Source organism: Adiantum capillus-veneris, chromosome 13 (genome assembly GCF_014529385.1).
Source record: "Adiantum capillus-veneris isolate H3 chromosome 13, ASM1452938v2, whole genome shotgun sequence".
In the NCBI taxonomy this organism is placed as follows: domain Eukaryota; kingdom Viridiplantae; phylum Streptophyta; class Polypodiopsida; order Polypodiales; family Pteridaceae; genus Adiantum; species Adiantum capillus-veneris.
This window is the reverse complement of record NC_140943.1, coordinates 149902758-149928784: the sequence shown is the minus strand read 5'-3', so window position 1 is coordinate 149928784 and position 26027 is coordinate 149902758. Positions and strand designations below refer to the sequence as shown.

Here is a 26027-nt window from a genome sequence, read left to right as displayed (position 1 = left end):
AATAATCTTTTGAAATGATGAAAGAATAGTCTCATGGGAATAGGGCTAAAGATGTGTCTATGGTTATTAAGATATTTTTGGTCCCACACCTTAGACATTATAATATTGAAGCACCCTATCACCACCAACACCAAGGAAAAAATAACTCTAGCTAACCGGGATTCCCTTGTAGGTTTCAAAAGTAGTTTGTGTTATCAATTTACAATACTTTTGCCTTAATTCATAGATCACTAACTTCTAGTGTATATATATCCAAATTGTTTATTACATATACTATATAATCATCTTCTAATAAATCTACTTATAAATTTTTCATAAAAGAAGAACTTTCTAGCAACTAGTGCTACCCTTGAATGGGTGTTATGAATGAAAGCATACTCAAGGAAAATATAACATTGTGGAGGGTGAATATATGTGTACACCTCGTTGCGGGAAGACAGAAAGAGTATATAGTGGACTCAAGGTTTTTTCACTCACTTCAAATGACCCTCTAAAAAACCTCCAAACTCTCTTGATGGATCAAAACTTGATTTTTAGTAGACTTTATCTTGCAAACACGACTAAAAGGCTCCTTGCAATAAAGCACAGCTTACTTCTAGGAATGTAGACATATAGTCTGAAGCTATAATTTTTTTTAGACTTATTGAACTAAGTAAAAAATAAAGGGAAAGTTTTAAATAGTCACATACATGTTTATCAAGAAAAATCATCAAAAGGTAGGTGGGTTCGAAAAGTCCTCATTATCCAAAGCATACATGTGTGTGTGTGTGTGTGTGTGTGTGTGTGTGTGTGTGTGTGTGTGTGTGTGTGTGTGTGTGTGTGTGTGTGTGTGTGTGTGTGTGTGTGTGTGTGTGTGTGTGTTTCATTTATTCTAGGGCTACAATAACCACAACTAAATATTTACAACAAACTCTAGACTCTTGATTCTCACAAAAGATAATACAAAACATCCTTTGTTATTACAGACATTTTGCATTATTACAATATACAAAATCCATCAGGCTTGGAAAATCGTAAATTGGGGGGATGATACAATCACCCATCTGAGCCGGATAGCAGTACATAAAGCAACAGCAAACAAGATAGGCCCTTACCTACATCCATACAAACAAAGCAACATTTCGTTAGATCTGGCTGCGTATAGACAGGTATCATCAGGTCTAATCAGTTGTTATCCATGTCAATCTACTGAAAACTTAAATTACTGCTACACCTAATAGTGCAGACCATAAGGGTCTAAGTATATGGGCCATAGTTTTCCCCTTAGGTCATGACATCCTAGGGGAGGCCAGTGAAGTGCCTAATCCAAATATTTATGAAACATCCCCAAGTCAGAGTACCATTAAGAAGCAGGTTACCCAAACACATTGCATGCTTTTCAAACAATCAGAGAGTTCAGGTGGCCAAGTGGTGTTTTACAACCACCCAATTTGTGCAAACACCCAATGTCTTTATCGAGCTGTGTCTAACGAAAGACCGAGTGTAGTTTAGTGTAGACAATACAACACATAGCTTATCTGCATAGTTCCTAACCATAAAGTCGAGTATGTAAAAAATTTTGCCAGAGTTTTGTTTGAAAAATAGATTATTTTTCAAAAAAAACCAGCATTTCCCAAGGAGACCCTCAACATGAGGATTTGTTACAAAAGATTATCTTTGAAATTAAATCAGATTCCTTCCACAACTTCCTCCTGAATCCCATATATTGTTTCTAAGAAGAAGCAAACAATGATACAAGTTTTTTAGCACGAGTTGACACAGCCGCAATATGAGGGACTACAACTCTTACCACACAAAACGTTAGACCTACCTCTACAAATGCTTAAGCATATTCAAAAAAAAACCATACGGTCATAGGCCAAAACTTAGTGTGCACAAATAGGGGGTACACAGACCAGTGGTTCATTTCCTGTGAGCTCAAAGTAGATCAATCCTTGATCAGCAGAGTGGTCTGAGCTGATGGTGATTCATAAATATATAGAACATCTATATCCGGCAACAATGTTTGTGAATATTATGCAGAATGGAGAAGCCAATACTTTACTGAAAATAGCAGATTATGATCTTTTTTTTCAAGCTTATTTAGTCTAGCCAGTAAATAAGTTACTTATTGCAAGCCATAGGTTATTTTTACAAATTGTAAATTCAAACCGGATTTCCCAGCAGCAAAAAACCATCTCAGCCCGAGTTATTCTAGACCTACCATTCCTTCCAGCACTCAACCTATGTTTATAAAACCATTCTTAATACATCCATACGGCAGGTATACTTAAACACCCTTTTAGTAAGCTCAGAATACAAAACCTTAGTGCTACATGCTGATGAAGATTCACCATCATATACAGTGTCCATAACCAGACAAAAATATTTGTGACCCATATGTAGCTAGGGCACACCTTACCAATTACAGTACAATACATGTCCCAATGATCCAAGTTACCTTAACTAGTTAGCCATAATTTCAAGATTCCCTTAGTTTGGCAATGTAACAAAAAGTATGAACAAGTACCTATGTCAGTATAGTAATGCAACTCAGCCAGCAAGTTATTTATACCATGCTAACATCCTGATGAATTTCCACCCAGGTGTAGTTTAGACCAGTTAAGCTATTCCATAGCTCACTACATACGAGATATCACCTAGTCAAACTGCAGCCCAACCAAATGGACTAAGAACTAGGATACATTAAATAGAGGAACACATCGTTTGTAGAAGCCAAGTTATTGAATCCGAGTATAAGTACAAGTAAGCAGCCTGAAGTCATGCTTTTGTCAACATCAATCTACGATTTCAATTTTAGCAACCAGGATAGGCCCTATTTAGCACAATACTTCAAAAGCTCAGACACACCAGCAGGTAGCTTTTTAGTGTAAGCCATAGGTTTATACAATGTTATTTTACAGATGGACTTCCAACTAGCTCAATCTTTCTTAGCCTCAGAGATACTCTAGACAAGTCATACCATGCCAAAGCCAGTAGCATGTATATTAGCATGGAATCAACAGAGAGCTCACCTTACATGATTAAATTAGAATTTGTGCCTTTACTATATAGTCAGAGGAAGGTGAAAAATTATAATGCAACCCATAGGTGCCCTATATTCACTGCCAGCAAACAGCACATCTACTGGCCCACATATATTGAACCCTATACATAGCTTAGCAGGTTAAACTAATGAGTGATCTTATCTTGTGATAGTTTTCAGAATAATCGCAGTACCATCACGGCTTTACTAAAATGCAATAGACTAATCCCAACCTCAATCCAGCCTACTGTAGACCAAGTAAGGCGAACCAAAGCAGAGTAAGGTGAACCAATAACAAAACCATTGTTTACACCTTTTAGATAGAGTGCCCTATTGAACAGGCTAGCAAGCGTGAGTCATAAGGGCCATGATGTATAGTACGTAGCCCAAAGGTTATGGCTAAAAAAAGAAAGAGAAATATTAACCAGAGTAACCTAGCTATTGCCGAGCTAGAATTAAGAGGAGTCTAATGCATAATAAACAAGACAATCAACCATTTCATTATGTTGCTTGAGGAAACAGAAAAATAATCCAAGTATTCAAGCTACAACCCTCAAAAATCATGCTAACCTGCGTAACCTCAAGTTCATTCCCAGCCATCGGTGCTGTTTTCTTAGGCATGTTTGATATTGAAAGCAACTCTCCCTCCACTCTACTCAATCACTTAATGCAGAAAGTCAGATGCTAGCGCCAGAGATCTAAGTGAGAAGCACAAAGGGGCTCTCACCTTTATATAGAGTAGGGCTTGTAGGAGTTTTCCAAATCATTCATGGCACTACTTCCCCATACTTTGGGCACGTATACCCATGCTGAGTGCTGAAACCGGTTGTACGACAGTGTATACAATCTTGTAGACTCCCAGACTCAAATAGACGATGTGGCATAAGTAGGCACAGGTCACCCTCAGAGGCATCACCTCGTATGGCATCTTTTCCCCTTGCGCAGCACCTCAGGGCACGTTGAAGAACGAACTACGCCATCACTGGGCAGTTTCCAAGTGTTTTACCAAAAAGTGAGAGCCAAGCTTTTAATGCCCTTGGCCTTTTTTATTTTTATCGTTCCATGTGCTAAGAGAGTATCCTGATTTGAGAGTTTTGACCAGGGAACCTATCAGTTAAGCCCTAAGCCACCCCGCATTCCAATCCAATATAGTCATAGTGCAATTAGTTGGAGGTAGCTTGCAGACACTAGGTATAGAATTTTATGCGGAGTTGAGAGACGACCTCATGTGTGTATGTGTGTGTGTGTGTGTGTTTGTACTGTATATGCAGTCCCATCAGGCTTAGTATAGTAACGAGCCACTACTTGGGTGTGTGTGTGTGTGTGTGTGTGTGTGTGTGTGTGTGTGTGTGTGTGTGTGTGTGTGTGTGTGTGTGTGTGTGTGTGTGTGTGTGTGTGTGTGTGTGTGTGTGTGTGTGTGTGTGTGTGAGATTACTGGTAATGAGACGGATTGTGAGCATGCCGGCCATTCGAGATTCATATATGTGTGTATGTGTGTGCGTGTGTGTGTAGAGTCGATGCAGTTGCTTCTAACTTAGTATAGTATCCATGTAGCGTAAAGAGTCACCACTTGTGTGTGTGTGTGTGTGTGTGTGTGTGTGTGTGTGTGTGTAGCATGCAAAGTGGCTCTCTTTTTATAAAAAAATGTTTCACCAATGGAAAAAAAATTGCCTCTGGCATCGGCATCACTTAGCAGCCCAACATACTCAGTTTAGCTTGTGCAACTATCTCTCGAGAGACACATTTTCTTGAGCACTCATTAGCTCGGAGACGTAGATTCTGCTTCGACGGTACACATGGTGAATGTTGGATCACCGTTTGGGATCACCGGTTTCATGATTAAGGTGTAGTTTTTCAGTAATGACATTATACATGGAGCACCTAGGTAACATTTTTTTGTGGTTTTCACATATTTGACATCTATGTGTGAAATATATGTGCACGGATTTATGAGTTCATGGAGTGCTCTGCAAAAATGAGGGAGATAACAATATGGTGAAGCTATAGTGAGGATAATGTCCTCACTCAATCCCTTATTCTATTGACTATAAAGAATGGATGAGGTTAATCACAGATGGGTTAGTAATGAGCATCCGGTCAGTTGGCTTGAACCCCAACAATCTCCCACTTGAAGTCCAACATGGCCCAAGTGGCCTATATATGTACAACCTATACAATCGTGAAGCATTCTAGTGGTTTCATCCTACATACATAATCTCATTGCAATGTGCAAACTGCTCTAGGCTAAGCTCTTTGTGAGAGCATCTGCAAGGTTGTTATACGAATGAACCTTGACTATCTTGATGCGCTTGCTAGCAAATTTACTCAATGTCTGATCAGGTGCCTACCATGGTGTACATAAGAGTGCCTACTGCTGAAGAATATTGCTTCATTTCCATTTTTTCTTTCTTAGTATCAAATTTGGGAGCATCATTCTCGCTAAGTTTTGCATATGCTTGCATTGGGGTACTCAATGTAGCTTTTTCCCTTGCATATTAAAATGTTGCAAGACCTTGTGGATGTACATTTCCTAAGATAACTCCAATATTCCGTGTTTCCTATCCATCTTGATTTGCCATAAATATGCTAACCACTCCCACTGCAAATGCAATGTCTGATCGGGTGCCTACCATGGTGTACATAAGAGTGCCTACTGCTGAAGAATATTGCTTCATTGCCAATTTTTTCTTTCTTATTATCAAATTTGGGAGCATCATTCTTGCTAAGTTTTGCATATGCATGCATTGGGGTACTCAGTGTAGCTTTTCCCCCTGCATATTAAAATGTTGCAAGACCTTGTGGATGTACATTTCCTAAGATAACTCCAATATTCCGTCTTTCCTATCCCTCTTGATACGCATACCAAGAAAGTGATTTATATCTCCCAAATTCTTCATAGCAAACTACGTGCTAAGTGACTTTTTCAATATTTCAATCTCGTCTTTAGAATTTTTGAAAATGAGTAAATTATTGACATAAAGTATCAAGATGGTAAGTGAACCATCGTTCAACTTTTGGGTATACAAGCAATGATCTTCTTGTTTTTGTACATAACTGTGGGATTGGACGTACTTGTCAAATTTTTGGTACCACTACTTTGAGCCTTGCTTTAGGCCATACAATGCTTTATGCAGTCTAGACACTACGTCTGCCCTTATAGGCTTTTTAGGTTCATCTTCAAAACCCTATGGTTGTTTCATGTAGATGTCTTCTTTTAGAACCCCGTGAAGAAAAGCCATCTTCGCGTCCATCTGAACAAGTTTCATGTTCTGAGTGGCTACTAATCCAAGCACAAGACGCAATGTAGTCATCTTGTCTGCTCGAGAGAAAATCTCATCAAAGTCCACGCCTTTCTTTTGCTTGAATCTCTTAGCAACCACTCTAGTCTTAAACTTAGGCTCGAGATCTCGTGCCATGTATTTCCTCTTGTAAATCCATTTGCAAAGCGTGGCTTGTTTTCCCTCTTGCAACTTTGTAGTAATTCCTATTTCCCACAATCAAGTTATACTCTAATCGCTTTGCCTGTTCCCACTTTACGCTAATAGCCTCTTGATAACAGGTAGGCTCTCTGCAGTCAGTGACCAATTAACCCTGACTGAAAATGCTCAGGGGCACGAAAGACATACATAATTCTCCTCACTACTTGATTGTTGGACTCTGCTCAATCTGCAACACTACTAGTGCTAGGAATGTCACTAGTAGACTGAGTTTTTTGTTTAATCTCAGTTGAGACTACGTCCTTGAATTTGACCTTGCAATACTCAAAGGCTTTTTGTGCATCTTTGACTTATTGAAGATAAATTGTGAGATGTGAATGACTTTTCTAGATTTTGAGTGTCGAAAATGATAGCCCATCTCTCCATCTACACCAATAAAGATGCATTTGTGTGATTTGGATCTAGCTTCTTGTGTAGACCTTTAGGGACATGTAAGAATGCCTCACACCCAAATACACATAATCTATTGTAGTTTGACTTCTTGCTAGTCCACGTCTCCTGTAAAATCTTATAATTCAATAGCGTACTAGGCAATCGATTGATGATGTAAAGTGTTTTCATAACAATCTCTCCCCAAAACTCCTCAGGTAAGTTCACCATAGACATGGTTGTGACTGTCTCTTGGATTGTCATATCTATATGCTCAGCAATGCCATTTTGAGCAGGTATGTACGATGCAATAAACTATCTTCTAATGCCTCTTTTGCCACAGAAATTCTTGAACTCAGTGGAGACGTACTCTCCCCTTTTGTCAGTGCGCAAAGCCTTTAACTTCTTTCCTAAATGGTTCCGTTGAAAGAAATTTTTGAGATGTAGTAAAAAATTCGTCTTTCCTCTTCAAGAGGTAAACCCACACCTTCCGAGTATAGTCATATATGAAAGTTAGGAAATATGATGTCCCCCCTAAGATTTGTGTGTCATAGACCAACATAGATCACTATGTACCAAGTCTAGGGGATTCCCTGACTCTCTATTCAATGACGAAGTGGTAACCGCCATAAATGCAATGCTCACTCAAGCTAAAATCTAAATAGTTTTAAGACAAGTACAGCAAACGTTGAAGTTGTTTCATTCCCTTTTTGGTTTGTTTTTTTGCATTGATCTAGTCGTTTCTGAAACTTGGTTCCAAAGATAGTCCTTTGTAAGATTGGACTATAATAGTGTCTACTGAGTCTTTTAGAGGGTCATTGGCAAGGTTTTCTTTGAGTTGGGACGTTTTCAAATGTTGAAATACTTTCGGTGATACAAGTAATTGGAGATCCCTTTTACGAGGCCTCGCCTTAGATTTTTTTTAGAGAGGGATGGCTGCACTTGACGCCATGTTAGCGGTTTATTTAGTCAAGCTTTTGGCTTGGTTTATACACAGTCTATCCTTTTGTCAATCTATGGTCAATTGTATGCATATTTTGGGTTGAATTTTTTATCTCCGTATAGAGGAGTTTGTGTCGAATTTTTCTCGCAAGTTTACTTTATACGTTTCTTGGCACTTCAAGCTCTTTTTGTAATTTAGATTTTGCTCATGTTATAGAGGGGATTCTATCAGAATTTCTCCAAGTTTCTTGGCATAGTTCATTGGCATTCTCACCATAGTGTTCAACACTTGCAAATATGGCCTCTTCTTTTGAGAAACACATTTACAATATGAGGAAGTTCAATGGCACACACTTTTCCATATGGAAAGAGCAAATTCAAGAAGTGTTAGTCCAAAATGGTGAGCTCCCAAAGGGTGATGGCTATATGGTTGCAAAGTGGAAAATGCATGATGGCAACGCTAGTTCCACTATTTGCTTACACTCGTAGAGTCTAGGTACTTCACTATCATGGGTGAATCCATTGCTAAAGCCTTATAGGACAAGCTGTGCAATTACAAGAGCAAGAGTGCAAGTAACAAGATTTACTTGGTGAAGAAGTTATTTGAACTTTGCATGAAAGATAACACGGTTTCTGAATTTTTTTCTACTTTCTTATATGTAAGCATTGCATCTATGGCAAAAAGAGTAGGAAAAATTCATTGCCATTGAATACGAAGAGTTTGCAACCACTAGAATTTGTTTATAACGACGTTTGTAGTCCTATACCAACCAAATCTTTAGAAATCTAGCTATTTTGTGACCATTCTAAACGATTCCACTAGGATAGGAAGGTGTGGGCTTATCCTTTGCGTCATAAGAATCAGGTCTTCTCTACTTTCCATAAATTCTTAGCATTTGTGGAGAATAAGTTTGGCAAGAAGCTCAAAAGTTTGAGGACTGAACATGGTGGAGAGTACGTCTCCAAGGTGTCACGTGCGCATTGAGAACTGGAGCCACGTGAACAAGCTATTGCTACAGTTTAGTGTGTGTCTTAGTTAGCTTAGGATCTAGCCTATCATTTTGTGGGCTCTAGAAGCACGTGCATAATCAGAAAAGTCATAGTTGCATACCCTCACTTGCACAGCACAATCACTTAAGCATGTAGACATATGAACAGTCACTAAAGTCATTTATTAATTAAGTCATTTATTGATAAACAACTTCAACATGACATTTATAAAAAGTAGGTAGGGCAAATCGCAAACCCTTGGTCCCCATTGGGAGCATCAAAAGATTAGTACCTAGTACCCAGTACCTAGCAGTACCCTAGTGTTTTTCCTCAGTATCCATCAATGTTTCCATCATTAGCACCTTCAGCATCAACACATAGGCCAGTGTTTTTGCATCATATCAACCAGCGTTTTTACATGAGGTCAGCCCATGTTTTTGCACCAGATCAAGCCTAGCATTTTTGCATCAACATCATTATCTAGATTTTTTGCATATCACCGGCATGGAGCACTCAGTATTCAGCATTTAGCCACTGTATCAACATTGTACAAGTAATTAAAGCAAGTACCTGCTTTGGCAAGAGAGCAAGGAGGACCTTGAGGGTGGTTGGGACCAGATATGCGGTGTCGTCTCTCTCTTTGTCTCTCTCTTCATTGTGTTCAGATTAGTTCTCTCAAGAACGCTGTGTTAGTGCAAAGTACTAGATCTCAGGTAAATCCTTAGACCCTTCCGTTGCACCTAGCATTGGTATCATAGCTCTAGACATGCTTTGGCTTCATGAACTCAAGGGAAGCATCAAGAACCCAAAGAACCTCTCTTAGTTTTTTTTCCTCAAAGAAGCTCCCGGACTTACTAGCCACTCCCACCCTTACTCCATTGTGCATCGTGCGTGCTCCCGTCTTCGTCGCTATGTCTTTGAACAAAGATCGACATCAGATACACGAAAATCCAGATCTTGAGTACCAAGATTTACTTGCCTCATCTCCAGATATGGAAGTAGTTGGAGATAGGATTACTAACCATATTATGAATTCGCATTTAGCATGCATCCACTTCCGTCGACGTGGAACCGTTGGAAACACCCCCAAGCATCCTCCCCGTTCATCTTCATCCGCAATGTTTTCACGACAGATTTGTGCTTCGGCCTCACAAACTCAAGGGAAGAATTAAGAACCCATGGAACCTTGCCCTGATTTTTTTTCTCTTGATATCAAAGAAGCTTCGTGTTGTGTTGCCCGAACTAATACGTGTTGCCTACAGATATTAGCCACTTCCACCCTTGGTCCATCACACATTGGGTGTGCTCCCGTCTTCATCGGTATGTCTTTGAACGAAGATCGACATCAGATACACGAAGATCCGGATCTTAAATACCAAAAACTGCTTGCTTCATATGCCTATATGGAAGGGGTTGGAGACAGGATCCCTAACCCTCTTCGCATTCGCATGTAGCATGCATCCACTTCAGTCGACATGGAACCATTGAGAATTCCTCCAAGCACCCTTACCATTTATCTTCACCCGCAATGCTTTCACGATGGGAATATACGCGTGGTAGCACTTGCCCGCAAGGCAGAGTTAGTATCAAGGCTGATATTCTGCGACAATAGTAAGGTTGCCTAAAAACTCAGGTACAATGCCTACATCCATAGTACTGCCGGTTTGGAGGAATTTTCATCAATTTATGCATCCACAAGATCAGAAGCATTCAGCATCAAAAGTACAGAAAGTATCCACAGGAAGAAGTTTGGCAGTTGTGTCTCACCTTTAACAAGGGGCGATGTCACGTGCTCATTGCACTTAAGCCATAAGGACAAGCTACTACTACAAGTCAGAATCAATCTTAATCTAGTATACTTTAGGGATCTAGCCTGCAAGCCTCTAGAAGGACATGCATAATCAAGCAAGTCAATAGTTGTATACCTTCACTTGCACAAAGATGCCATAGAGTCACTTAGTCATTTAGGCGTGTGAACAATCTTAAGCCATTAAAGTTACTTAATAATAAGTTGGCCCTCTTTTAAATGTAAATGAAGTCGTGGAGTCTCATAAATCAACCGACCTACTCATTTTTCTTTATATGTGCGAGCCTGGGACATTCCCTAGCCGATCTAGTGCCAAAAAGATGGCCTGGAACTACGATCTCTGACGATGGGGTAGGCCTACAAATTTGATCATCAACATAGAGCACTCAGTATTCACCATTAAGCCATTGTATCAGCCTTTATGCCAAGTACTATCTCTTGCAACATAGCAAGGGGTCCCTTGAGGATGGTTGGGACCTGATATACGGTGTTGTCTCTCTCTTCTCTCTCAGCTAAATCCTTAAACCATTCCACTACATCTAACAAAGGGAGTTTAAGAATTTCTGTAACAAAAGTGTTATAAAGAGGGAGCTTAGTGCTCCTTACACACCTAATCACTATGGAGTTTCAAAAAAGATGAATCAAATAATTCAAGAGCAACTCACAACTATGCTTTCTATGGTGAATCTGTGTTCACAGGTCTCATTTAATTACCAAATTCTAGAGGATTTGAGGGCTTGAAAGAAGCCACACTATCATCATTTGTGTGTCTTTGGGATGTGAGACAATGCACATGTGCCAAACAAGCTTTGGACCCAAAGTATATTTTCCTTGGTTATGGTGCAAATGGAGAAATGGGTTATTGTCTATGGCACCCACAGTCTTGTAAAGTCATTCATAGTTCGCATGTTATCTACAACAAGTCAAAGGTGCACAAGAAACCTATGAAAGAGGTTGAGTATAGAAAGGTTATATTTGACGGCGTTCCCTCAAATTCAATGAAAACTCTGAGGACTAGTGATGCACCTCCCACTAGCAACACTCCAACTGACACAGAAGAGAGTAGTAGACAATCGTTGAAACGATCTAGTAGGCTCTCGCATCAACCTGAGCTGATTCAATGGACTATGTCATGTTGACTAACTACGATGAGCCATTTTTATTATAAAAAAGCCAATGCAAATGGATGACAACGTCAAGTGAGAGTTGGCCATGCAATCAGAGTATAACTCGGTTGTCAATAACGAGACATGGAGCTTAGTTGAATTGCCAAAAGGTAAGCAAACCTTATATTAAACATGGGTTTACAAGAAAAAAGTTTACATCTACGGATCCTAAGCCTAAGTACAAGGTAAGATTGGTCCACACCCCACAAGCAGTACCTTGAACTCTTTACAATGGTGCAAAATTCTTTTTGAGTGTCGAATGATGTAGAGACTTGGCACCACAAAGGGTGAAGGGAGATTAACAATGGGCAAAAAGGGAGATGAAGCTCACAAATCAAATGGTGAGCACAGCACACACGACAAAGATGGGTTGCATGATGTGCGACAGAAGCATATAGCATGAAAGGAAACAGTAAGCACAGGCACTTGGGTGGAGCACTAGGCTCTCAACACTTGCAACCTAAGTAGCAAGGCAGGTGCGGGCGGGATTGGCTATGCTCATGTGGGCACGAGTGGTCAGCATAGAAAGAGGAGAGAGGAATCCGTATAAAGAAGCATTGTACATAGCTTGTGTATAGCTTATTGCTTTTTCATTTAGGAAAAATTACCAAAATACCCCTCTAATTTGAGGAAATTCCCAAAATACCCCTCAAATTTCAAAAATTCCCAAAATACCCCAGATATTTTGTCATAAATTCCCAAAATGCCCTTCAAATTTTAAAAAATTCCCAAAATACCCCTGGTTGTGAGTAAATTTCTCGAAAAAATAAATTTTTTTGTAGGTCTTCGCAAGAAGAGTGATTGTCTATCGTACAAGATGCTAAAACTACAATTTGAGTTGGTTACCTAGGCTTTGGAGATGAATTGCTTCATTATTTTTAGACATAATTGCCTTTTTTGCAATGGTAATTGGTGACAAATTACATGCTGAGCACTCAAAAACGGATCTCAATTGTCAAAAACGAATGAAGAATAGGAAATCTTGAACAATCCAACCAAAATAGATACAAGGGTATTTTGGGAATTTCCTCAAATTAGAGGGGTATTTTGGTAATTTTCCCTTTCATTTATAACTTGGCCTGAATAGTTTTTCTTCAATGAGACTACAAGGTGCTCCACGTAGCCTCATGGCTATCGTTGATAATAGGATGATCGCAGGATGGCCTGCTTCAATCAAGCCCTGCTCCAATTTTTCTGTGCTGAAGCTTTTTCTCCGCATACCTCCTCAAGCGCCCTTTTTTCAGTACAAAAACCTCAATAGGGAGTAGACCATGCTGGCCGTCACCTGTCGCAATATATAACGGAGTTGGGGCATGCACTACAAGGGCTGATGCGTGAAGCTACCTTGGAAGTTGCGGTGATAGTCAACACTAAAAAATCTGCACCCGCAGCGTGCATATAAATCAAAACTCACGAAGAAGTCTGTTATTTGCAAAGGGGTCCATAGACAAGAGCTAGGACTCGTACTACAATAGCTGCAAAGTTAGTTGGCAGCCTGTTCAAACTTGTAACGTGTCTATTCTTCAATGTCTCATTCACAAACAATAAAAATTACTTGGTTGCCTTCTTTCAACATGTAGGCCTCCTCATGTGGCCACTTGGCATGATCTAGGCCGATGCCTCCTGCCCAAATTGCACAACAAGGAGCCTCAGGCTTGCTTTTGATTACTGACCTTACACATTCTTTTAATATTATCCCCGAAAAACCGGTCATGCATGCTTTTCGGCATGTGGAAGGGTGACAATGGGAGAGTACTAGTCTCTTGTCAACAAGTCAAAGGTTCTCATCTGCATCTAAATCTCCAGGTCTAAGCGTTTGCTTGGTCTGCACAACTAGACTATGGGGTAAGCACAATTTCCATTCCTTATAACTCTTGGGAAGAGACAATGCCGACTTTCCACCATACTTCTGTATTGTATGGCACTTTTGTATGACGTGCACTATATAGAGTCTGTAGTTAGTTTCATTTACTCATTGCATGACCAAAATTTCTACTTACAAGGTTTTCTTGTAGCTTGACAAAACAACGTTTACATTGCACACTCAATCAATGGTGACAATGGGAGAGTGCTAGTCTCTTGTCAACAATCAAAGGTTCTCATCTACATCTAAATCTCCACGTCCAAGCGTTTGCTTGGTCTGCACAACTAGACTATGGGGCAAGCAACACTTCCATTCCTTATAACTCTTGGGGAGAGACAATGCCGACTCTCCACCATACTCCTGTATTGTATGGCACTTTTGTATGACGTGCATTATATAGAGTCTATAGTTAGTTTCATTTCCTCATTGCATGACCAAAATTTTTACTCACAAGGTTTTCTTGTAGCTTGACAAAACAACGTTCACATTACACACTCAAACAAGGCGCCTACTCAATGACCAATGCAAGTTTAAGTTTTCCATTTCGCTACACTTCAATCTACTATATGTAAACAAACTATTTCTTGCCCGCAACAACACAACCAACACTAAACAGCATCAACAAATGTCTCCAGCCAAAGCCAACAAGCAAGACTACTTTCTTTTTCGCTGAGAGCATGCCCTCCATTCTAAAAATCCCTGCAACACACCACATGGATACCTTCAGAGGGCTAGCTTCCCATATACAAAATTAAAAAAAGATATATTTGTATCACAAACGCATAGGAGAGAAATCCCAGAATCATGCCTAAACGTCAAGTAATTATCAAAGTTTTTCACAAAGGCTCCCTTGCACAATGAATCTCAGCCTTCATTAACCGCAGGTACTGTTACAATGTTCTCAGGTAAAAGCTCAGTTGGATTCATGTACACTCACTGTAAGACTGTAGGAGTCTGAAAGATGAGAGTTGTTCCCCAATGACAGTTGTCAAGTGACTAAATACACCCAAAAGAATATCCTTCTGAAAGTAGGGAGTGCCAACCAGCACTTCATGATTCTTATCAGGCATCCTACTACTCATTAATGCTGTTGTACCTAAAAGCACTTTTATCATATTGCAGTAAACTGGCGCATAATAGCTGCTCAATAACGAGTCGCAGAAGGTGCAATTTCATGCCTGCTTGGATCATACTTCCAGCAGCTTCTTAATATCATTCTGCACCAGGAGCACAGCTAATGAAACCAACGTCAACTAAAATTGCACGCAGTCAAAGTAACTGTAATAACCTCAATTTTTGAAGGTGACGTAGTAGGTTCATAACGTTGCACAACATATCCCTTTTTATCCACCAGAAACTTTTCAAAGTTCCATTTGATGTTATCACCAAGCAAAGTACCAAGAAGGCCAGTGCTCTTGCTTGACTTGAGAAATTTGTATAATGGCGCTGTGCTCTCACCATTTACATCAACCTGCAAAGCTAGGACCAAAAATAAGGGCAGCAATGACAAGACCAAGACAAAACAGCAATGCTAAGACCAAGACAAACAGTGTCTGCCAAAAAGGGATCTACTATACCTGATTTGGAGGTGTTAAAACATAGTAGAAAGAAGAATACCAGAGACTACAGATGTGGCTCCAATCGACATACAAACTCGCACAACCTCACCTTATCAAAAATGGGATACTCTGCCTTAAACCTAGAGCAGGCAAACTCTTTGATTTGCTGATTCGTTCCAGGCTCTTGCCCTCCAAACTGATTACAAGGAAATGCCAAAATTTCAAAACCTGCAAAACCATGCACAGGTGAATAACCTGCTACCTATGCCAGCCTGTCAAAAGAAGTCACTTGAAGTGCATTAAAGACAAATATGCTGAAAATTCCAATTATCTGTATCAATCAGGTACATTAAATTTTCTATAGAACTGTACAAGGCATTACAACCACAGCCACCTTGATCTTTCAGCTTGCTATATAGCTCTGCCAGTTCATTGTAATTCGAAGTTGTAAGACCACTGCGGAAACGTCATCACAGATCAATGCAAGCATCATGTAAGTGTGCCCAGAAGCTAGCTGGAGTCAAGAGAATTTCATCATGACCTCACCAGCGAGAAGCTACATTGATGATCAACAGGACCTTGTCTTTGAAGGTGCTTAAGCTCACATCCTTCCCATCAATATCCTGCAATAGACAACGACCAAAAGAATAGAAAAGAAATGTACTCCAGTAAGAAAAAGTAAGCTGCTTATAAGACTCGAAATCAACAGTAAGTTAGAGGAGAGAAACACAATGAATCAGAGAGAATAATCCAAGATCAACAACTCAAGAGAGTGCTCATACAAACGGACCATGAAAATGAAGGGCAATGGTCACTTTTAAAGTGACCTAGCGTTAAGAGTGCTGGAAGTAGGGGGGCCCAGTTTATAGAGTTGAATCACCTCAGTAAACTGCCACATTATCAAAATTGTTGACATTGTTGGCATGAAGGGCTATCTGCCTATGTGTAAGCCATGTAAACATAATCCATGTGAAAAGTGATGTGGAAAAGCTTAGTCAAACTACTCTACTAACTATGCTAAAGCCATAAATGGTACAATAGATTATCCACCCTCAATACTGTTAAGAGAATTAAGTTCACCTTCCAGATGCTTTTACTTTTCCTTCCAGCTTTTTTCACCTGCACTCGCGCCCTTGGTTGTGGGTTGGCTGGTTGTGGGTTGGCCACCCTTTCACGGTTCACCCTCTTCTAGGCACATACAGGTTTGCACCAGACATTTTGCCGATTCGATTTTTTTCCCGAGTTTTGTTGATTTCTGTGTTTGGTATTTTTAGAGGTTTTGCCTGACCAAAAGTTCGCTCAGCCCTAGTCCACTCTCCAATCATCTTGTATCATTTTGTCATTGGAGTTATTGAGTTAACCCCTCTCTCTCTCTCTCTCTCTCTCTCTCTCTCTCTCTCTCTCTCTCTCTGTGTAACCCTCTTCCAGATCCTACAGAGCCATGCCCACCTACCAGCACCTTCTTTACCACTGAGATGGTAAAGAGAGCCATTGACAGGGGGGACCAGCAGGGCACATATGATCATGATGGTCTAGTAGTAGAGCACTTTATACATGCTAGAGATATGCTGGTAGAGGTTCTTGCAGTGTTCTTCAATCGTGCCATGTGTGAGGGATTACCTGATACTTGGAGGTTGTCTACTATTGTGCCTATCTTCAAGGCAAGTGATCCTACAGAGCCTGGGAATTATCGCACTATTATGGTTGGGCACACATTGGCACGGTTGTATGCATCCATTCTTGAGCAGCAGTTGAGTAATTGGGCAGAGGGTGAGGGTGTACTTGGTAACCAAATCTATCCAATGGTCCTCGGGTCTCTCTGGCGGCAATTGCGACGGTAATGAATCAAAAAAACAATCACTAAACTTTTGCAAAAATGTTGACCTTTCTTTATCTAACACAGATGAATTTGACTCACCATTATCTGAGACATCACGTGCAAAAATCAAGTACACAGAAAGATGATTCTTTATTTCAAAAGTGATAGCAGAAGCAGATACAATAGGGACGGACTCCCCTTTGAGCTTTACATCCAAAACATGAGTTTTGCCCCTATGCTGAAGGGTGATCGTCTTGCCGAAGGCATCCAGCACGCCATGCACTCTGAACATCCACGGAATTCCAAGTAGCACATCGCACCCTTCCAATGGCACGATATAGAACTCTTCTGTGTCCACATACGACTGAATATGCAAACGCAGCTTTCCAATAATGGGAGTAACACACTCTGAGTGGCCAGGACATGCCAACCCAGCCTATGCTGTGTACCCCATTTCTTTAGCTCTGATGCCCAGCTTCATAGCTAGCTCTGGTGAGATAAAGTTTGCTTTGGCACCTAGATCAAAGAAGATGAGTGTCATCTGATCCCTAACTTTACCCCATGCCCTGCATAACTCACTGGAATCTGTATTGGGCCTATCACCCACCATATATGGCACCAAACCTGCCGTGGGTTTAGGCTTCTTGCCTTTCTGGTCCTCTTTATCATCCGAGTCAGCTGGTCTTTTCCTTTGTGGACAATTGGTAGCAAAGTGACCAGGCTGCTCGCATATAAAGCATTTATTTTCAGCCATTATAACAGACTTGGACACTCCCAAGTCAAGAATCAATCACAACACCACCAAATAACCACTTCAAAACAATTCACGGATCACAATAGATTTGCACTCGCCCGGCGGAGTTCCGTGCCTAGAGATATTGCCCCAAAGACTGGCGCCCCTTTCGGTATTTCTTTATGTATTAATCAATGTTCAAAGTGCAAGAGAGCGGTTAGGGTTTCACTCTCAGACTCTGCGTCCAGATGCTCTGCAGAGTGTGTGCCCAAACCGCTTATTTAAAGTCTACAAGGGATGCCAAAAGCAGAGCCCCAAAAGCTTGAAAATAAAGCAGAACTTTTCTCTCACAAGCTCTCTCTCTTTAGGCTTTTAATAAAATAAAAGCACTGCAATTCTCTCTCTCATTCATGCTCAATTTACGTAGACAAAAAGCAGTTGACGCAAAAGCTGAAATTCCGCCACAATTCACGGGATTCTGCCATGTCATCAGCTCGGAAATCAGTGTTGCTGCACTTTTAGGGTTAGGGTTAGGGTTTCTGCTGTTTTTAGGATTTTTGGCAGATTTTAGGGTTTGCAGGTTTTGGGGTTAGGGTTTGCAGATTTAGGGTTTTCAGCAGCAATCATGGTTTCGGCTCCCGGGCAAACACGTTATCACTTTGTGACATACCCCCCTCTTGAAAGCATTGTAATCGCCCTTGATTACGCCTGCAAAATAGACAGAGGCCATAAACCATCTTAGCAGACACTGACTGTCAGTACCTACGTACTAGGAACACACATCTAGCACATGTACCAAATCGACAGTCACATCACACGACATCACTAGACATCACAGGACATCACATGACATTCAACATTCATTCGGATCTTAGACCATGATTTATCGGCAATGTAACTAGCAATCGCATCAAGATCCAATCGGGACCTCATCGATGTCCAATTGACTGACTAACCCCTATTGCAACCATGTCTATTCGAGATCAATCAGACCAAAATGCTACAATCATTTCGTCTATCAGTTCTTGCACTTAAAAGAAGTCGAGAACAAATCAGTATCATAATCAGGGATTCCATTTCATAAAGTCATACAGCAGAATACTGTCAGCTTTCAGTATCCATGAAGCTCAAACAGACATCAGTGACTCTAGTATCTCAATCAAGGCATCTCTTGACAAAGGAGCGGAGTGACTCCCCTCTTGTGCATCCCACTGCACCAGATCTCTGGCCAAGCTGAATTCTAGGTTCCATTTGGAGTAGACTATGCTAAACCAAAAGCATCGAGGTAAAGACTCACAATCTGAGGCATATCTGCCAGGTCCTCCTCCTCCATCCACTTCGCATCCAATGCAGGATAGTTCTTGAACTTAACCAAGAACCACATTCGGACTTTACCTTTATTCTTCATATCCTTATGTGCCAAAATCTGTTCAAGAACAAGGATCTCCTCGTTTTCTTCCACTTCGGGTTGCTCATCAGGCTCCACATCATCAGGCACATCACCTTTATAAGGTTTCAAGAGACTCACATGAAATGAATTGTGAATCCTCCAAGTATCAAGCAGTTTCAGTCAGAAGGAGATATCATTTATCTTTTCAGTGATCTGGAAAGGGCCGTAGTATCGCATACTAAGCTTTGGAAAAAGCCTCTCCTTTCCGTTTTTCTTTCTCAGGCGTGCCTTCTCAAAAGGTAAGAGCACCCAATCATCCTCTTCAATTTCAAGTCGCCACGATGGCGATCCGCTGCCTTTTTCTGTCGTTCTTGAGACTTCTGCAAAGTCTCGCAAACCTTGGCAAAAGCCATATCTAAGTCTCGCGTATATTCATCTGATTCAAAAATCTTATCTTTCGTGCTTAGGAAGGGTGGAACCTTCGCAGCACCTTCAACAATCTCAAATGGCACCTTCCCCGTTGAAGAGTGTATCGTGTTATTGTAGGCAAATTCCACCAAAGGTAAGTACTTTTCCCATTGAGTCTTCTAATCCGAGAGATAAGACTTCAATAAATCTAGAACCACTGAATTTGCAATCTCAGATTGCCCATCAGTCTGCGGGTGGAACGATGACGAGAACTGCAACCGCGTGCCAATGTTCTCCCAAATTGCCTTCCAAAACAAACTCGTAAATTTGGGGTCTCTGTCGAAGACAATCGTCTCAGGCATGCCATGTAATCTGAAGATCTGGGCCACAAACAGTCTCGCTAAGTGATCCAGCTTGACTGTTTTCTTTACTAGAATGAAATGAGTCTGTTTGCTAAATCTATAAATAACAGTCCAGATACCAACTTGACCACTCTGTGTTCTCGAGAGATCAAGAATGAAATCCATTGCAATACTTTCCCAAGGGCGGGTGGGTATGGGTAAAGGCTGTAACAATCCCTGTGGTTTATGCCTGTCAAACTTGACCTTCTGGCATACTAAGCAACTGCGCACAAACTCTTCCACATCCTTTTTGAGTCTCGGCCAAAAGAAGTATCTCTCTACCCCTTTCATGGTGATAGCAATGCCGCGGTGACCCGTAAAAGGTGAATAGTGGCATTCAATCATAACCTTTTCCCTCAACGGCTGTGTAACGCACAACATGGTTTTTCTCATCAAGTAGCCCTCCCGAATGGAATATCCCGCTACTGTCTCCCCATCCCGTATCCGTGTGAAAACGTCTGCAAAATCTATATCTGTGGCATACTGGTCGACGATATCCTCGAAGCTCCTATGATGTATCGTGGAAATAGCCAAAACCAACGGCTTCCGAGACAAAGCATCTGCCACCACATTCTTCTGTCCCTGCACATGGACAATCTGGAAGTGAAACTGTGACAAGATGTTCGCCCACCGCATCTGCTTTTCCGAAAGCTGCTTCTGTGACAAGAAGTAGCGCAAACTCTGATGGTCTGTAAAGATAGTAAAATCCGCTCCGAGTAGATAATGTCGCCACTGAGTAAGAGCATGGATAACCGCCAAAAGCTCTTTCTCATAAATCTGTGATGTCATCTCCAGCCTTGAGAACAATCGGCTCTCCTAAGCAATGACATGGCCTTCTTGCATTAAGACCGCACCTAGACTACGACCACAAGCATCACAATATACTTCAAATGACTTCTGCAAGTCGGGCAAAGCTCTTTCTCATAAATCTGTGATGTCATCTCCGGCCTTGAGAACAATCGGCTCTCGTAAGCAATGACATGGCCTTCTTGCATTAAGACCGCACCTAAACTACGACCACAAGCATCACAATATACTTCAAATGACTTCTGCAAGTCGGGCAAAGTCAAAACTAGTCCCGTAGTCAATTTCTCTTTCAAAGTCTGAAAGGCAGTCACCTATGTGGATCCCCACGAGAAAGGGACTCCTTTCTGTGTCAAGATATGCAAAGAGGAAGCAACCTCTGCAAACTTTTGAATGAACCGCCTGTAGTACGAACACAGTCCCAAGAAACTTCTAACTTCATGGACATTCTTCAAATCGGGCCAATCACGTATAGTCTCTATCTTGGCCGGATCCATTTGCACTCCTACTACTGAGACAATGTGTCCCAAAAAGTGTATCTCTGGTAGGAAAAATTCACTTTTCTTTGCATTAATCACTAACTTGTGATCTCGTAATACCTGAAAGACCTGAAGCAGATGATCTCCGTGTTCTGCCTCATTCTTGGAGAAAACAATGATATCATCAAAGAAAGTGCCAACAAATAGCCTGTATTTTCGAAAAATCATGTCCATCATCAGGTTAAATGTCGCAGGAGCATTGGTTAAGCCAAAAGGCATCACTAAAAACTCAAATAACCCAAAAGTCGTCCAAAAAGCTGTCTTGTAGACGTCTCCCGATGCGATTCTGATCTGATGGTATCCACTCTTCAGATCAATCCTGCTAAAGCACGAGGATCCATGTAATCTGTCGAGTATATCATCGATCCTAGGAATTGGAAATCTGTTCTTGATGGTGATTTTGTTGAGAGCTCTATAATCGATGCACATTCTCCAAGATCCGTCTTTCTTCAAAACCAACAACACTGGAGTGCAATATGGTGAAGTACTAGGCTGGACAAGACCCTTTTCCAAGAGGTCTTTCACTTGGTTCATAACCTCTTGATTCTGTGCTCGGCTCACACGGTAAGGTGGCCAGTTCAGTGCTGTGCTTCCAAGTATCAGATCAATGGTATGATCTTCAGGACGAGCAGGTGGTAACTCGCCTGGTAGGCCCTCTAAGAAGCAATCGGCGTGGGAGTGGAGAAAATCTTGGCGTTCTTTATCAAGTTTAGACATATTTGTCCTATCCTTATCGCTCAATTCTTTCATAAAGATCGAGTAAACAAACAGACTGGATTTCATTAATTTAGAAATGGCCGAAGCCGATACAATAGGGACAGACTCGCCCTTCAGTTTAATATCAAGTACAATGGTTCTACCCTTCTCTGTAGTTAATGTCGCTTTCCTCGCCCGATAATCGACCACGGTGTTGCTCTTGTGGTACCAGGGAATCCCTAAGAGAACATCACAACCTTCCAAAGGCATTATGAAAAAGTCCTCGTGTCCCAAATACCCCTGACAATGCAACCGGAGTTTGCCAATGACAGGCGTAATGGCTACATCCCTACTGGGTGCCGCTAGAACAGCCTCCGCGAGTGGTCCCATCCGATCGGGAGTGATCTCGAGCCGCGCCGCCAATTCCGGTGAAATGAAGTTGGCCTTGGCTGTCACGAGGACGTGGCAACTGCTAACCTTAGTTGTTGGTTTCTTTCCAATGATTTTGTTTTATTTTTGAGACCCTCTTTTTGAAGTAGCAAATGGTCGGACATTGTATGGCCAATGTGAACAGTAGTTTCACTTGCAGACAGAAAGTTGGTCGGCACTGGAATTCGTAAAGTAAAAGGATGTCTAGGCTCAGTTCAAGATCATGTAGGTATCCCCGTCGCACTTAGCAAGTTGGTGGATACTAGGAAGTGAACTCAATAAAGGCATAAAGTCAAGGTGGGATCACCAACAGAAAGTATCTGACAGTTGGGCCACATTGCACTTTTGGATGCGGTTCCAATGAGAATAGACGGTCAGATGAACAATGGGAGCCCAACGGAATCATTTCCTAAAATTTAGGGAACTGCTATTTTGGGCCGTGAAATGTGTTCGCGTCATTACCTTCGGTATGACCAAGGGAACATTTTATTACTTTGCTGCAAAGTCAACTGATGCACCATTTGAGAGATTTTTAAGCAGGAAGCCCAATGCGGGGAAATTGCATGTATGAGTGCCAAGTGGCACTTTTTGGTCAATTTACCAAGTCTGGGAGAACAGAACCCGTAACTCACTTTTGGGAGCGAGGCAATTTTGGAGGCTGTTAACTTTGATTTTCAGCCATTTCTCTCCATTTTTGAGCTTCCCATGACTTTGCCTAGGTCCAAGGAGCTCATTTTCAGCATTGGAAGGCATCATATGCGTGTTTACAGGGCTGTTTTTCTGCGTTTTCAGCGATACGCAGGTTTTGGCAGCCATGGAAATCTTCTCCTTTTTGCATCTATTTGTTCACAGATCCATTACAGGTCAAGCACAGAAAAGGGGGCGCTCGATTTATGCTGGGGGGATGCTTCATTGAGAGCCTGTCACAGGTTAAGAGCTATGGAGTGCTTCCTTTCCCTCTCATGTACAGTGTGGTGCTAGGAGTGATGCCCTGCACGCTACACACTGCTCTCTCTCTCCCCTACGAGCAGTTATGTGATGCCCCACAAGAGGGCTCCTCATTTGACTGATGTACAGCTGTGTGGGTTCATGCTTTTGTGCTGAGGCAAGAGCCTCCATGAGCAGGAACAGGGGTAGCTAGTTGCTACTCCAAAGTAGGCACTGGTGAGGGTCATAACCTCACCATACAGGTGCAAAATCAGCGCTGTGTATGCGCTGTAATTTTACTGTTTTTCAGCCATACGGACGCCAGAACCTTTGGGAATCATGCCCCACTGGCAGAGGATAGTTAGGGGACTGTTTGGGGCTAAAAACAGGGCAAAAACCAGTAAATACAGCATGCTGAATTTACTGTTTTTGGGCAGGAATCATAGGGTATACGCCAGTGCAAGTGAGTTCTAGCAGGGGAATTGGTTCGCGCAAGTTTTGGGGCTGTTATGCTGCCGAAATTTGGCCAAATCAAATGGTATCTAGGTGGATACACGTGAAGGATTCCCGGGACCTTACCTTGTAATTTACCCTCCTAAAGAATAAAGAAATATCGAAAGGGGCGTCAATTTTGGGGCCTACAGGTTGTCAGTGTCTGCTCGGAGCATTCTAGCTTCCGAGCCGTGTGTGTTCAAGTGTTAATTCCCGTCGCAGGTTCTCTTTGCAAAGTGCTCTGTGTGTGTGTCTAAAGTAAAGAATTTCGGGTGAAAGCCAACGCCTACCGCCCTACGGGCTGGTTTCATTGGCTCCTCCATCAAAGAAGATCAGGGCCTCTTGATCTTTCACTTTGCCCCAAGCTCGGCAAAGTTCTGTACTCTTGTCCATGGTGTTGGGTACCCACACAATTTGGAACCAGTCATGTTTTCATCTTGCCTTTTCTTCCACATTCCTCAGCTACTCTCGAACTCTCAAGCCTGTCGTCGTCCTTATCATTCTGTTCTTTCGGTGCCCTTTTAGGACACTTCGCGGAGATATGTCCACGTTTCCCGCATCCAAAGCACTTCCTCTCCCTAATGAAGCGAGCTCGCTCCTGAGGAGTAAGCTTGGGTCGTGCATCCTTCTTCTCTGGGTTGCTCTTTCTCTTTCTACTTTCATTCCCAGAAGTCTGTTCGGCTCGTTGTGTCATGGCCTCATCGGTGGGGTAGGTCAGATTGCCAGAGTGAATAGCAAAGCCCCGCTTCGCATGACTCATCAACTCCTGAATAGAAGCTGACTTCTGTTCCAAGCAATGATCTCGGATCTCTATAGGTAGACCCAAGGTGAACGGCTCAATCTGTTCTCTGAACGAGATCTTCTTGAAGGAAGAGGCGGGTAGAAAGAGCTCCAAAATCTCTCACAATAAGCATCCACTCTTGCTCATCCGAAGATGGTTCCAAGCAACTCGTATATCGGGTTCATACTCTTGCGTCAACCAAGAAGAAATAAAAAGCTTTTTAAAAATTTCAGCCATTTAACTGGCGCAGTCTTGTTTAAAAGAAGCGTGGACCACCAAGTTTGAGCATTCCCCTTAAAGTAAGAGGCAGCTCTCCGAATCTTGGAGTGCTCTGAGTAGCGTCCTCCCGCGAAAGCGATGTCAAACTGCTGTATAAAAGACAAAGCCTTCGAAGCATCTGTGTATCCTGAAAAATTGTCAAATTTGATCGACTGTCCACCTTCCTTAAACTCTCGGACTTTCTTGCCTTTGTCTTCCAGAAAGTCATACTAGTTGGCTTTATAAAAATTCTTCTTGTTCGCATAAAATTTTCCGTCATCGGAGTCTGAACTGTCTGTAGACGAGTCCTCTGTAGAACTGTAACTCACTGGGCGAGATTTAGACTTCTTTGCCTTTTTCTTGCCCTTTCCGAAGCGTTGTTTCTTGCTTCACTTTTTGCCTTTTCTGTCTTCTTCTCTCGAATCTGAAGAGCTAGAAGAACTATAAGAAGAAGAAAAAGAAGATGTCACAAGTCGGGCACCACGTGCCAATAGAAAAGAACAGACTGAACAGACTTTTAGCACTTCAATAACAACTGAACTGAAAGAGAGCGAGACGACACGCGACACGGAGTGGCGGAATTCCACCCCAGAGAGTATTGGCCCCAAACCTTGGCGCCCCTTTCGGTATTGCATCATCAAAGTACAAGCCGGTACCCAAACTCTGCACCTTCTCCAGGAAGCATGCCAGAGAATGAGCCCTAGCCTCATATTTGAAGGCCCTTGGCCTAAAAAGCAGTTACAATAAAAAGCCTTTAAAACTCAAAAGTTTCTGATCCAAAGGCAAAGCCAAAAAGTGTCGGTGTAAATCAAGGAAATCCGTACAGCCTGCCACGTCACCAACCAGCGCTGCTGCAATTTTAGGGTTTTTGGCAGCAGAATTAGGGTTTGCAAGTTTTAGGGTTAGGGTTTCCTAGAATTAGGGTTTCAACAATTAGGGTTTTTGGCAAAAATTAGGGTTAGGGTTTTTAATCTCGGGCAACCACGTCATCACTTTTGACACTTCTTCTATTACTTGTTCTTCTTAGGGTTTAGGCCCCTCGGCCGGTAGCTCCGTTCTTCAGTAGGTCGACACGCCAACAGTTTGTTACATCTCCCCTTCTTGAAAGAGAGTAATTGTCCTCGATTACAA

General features: G+C 41.7%; 1 protein-coding gene across 1 annotated transcript in view; it reads right to left on the bottom strand.

The window, feature by feature from the left end:
* Positions 1 to 14462: 14462 nt before the first annotated feature.
* The window catches only part of LOC147445070 (putative phospholipid hydroperoxide glutathione peroxidase), a 52914-nt gene continuing 41349 nt past the window's right edge, over positions 14463 to 26027 (bottom strand). The window contains exons 2-6 of the mRNA XM_086527556.1: positions 15766 to 15842; positions 15614 to 15675; positions 15329 to 15447; positions 14949 to 15131; positions 14463 to 14877 (exon numbers count right to left, since the gene is read on the bottom strand). Of these exons, the coding sequence (XP_086383682.1) occupies positions 14848 to 14877; positions 14949 to 15131; positions 15329 to 15447; positions 15614 to 15675; positions 15766 to 15842 (471 nt within the window). The 3' untranslated portion in view covers positions 14463 to 14847. The remainder of the gene's footprint in view (positions 14878 to 14948; positions 15132 to 15328; positions 15448 to 15613; positions 15676 to 15765; positions 15843 to 26027) is intronic.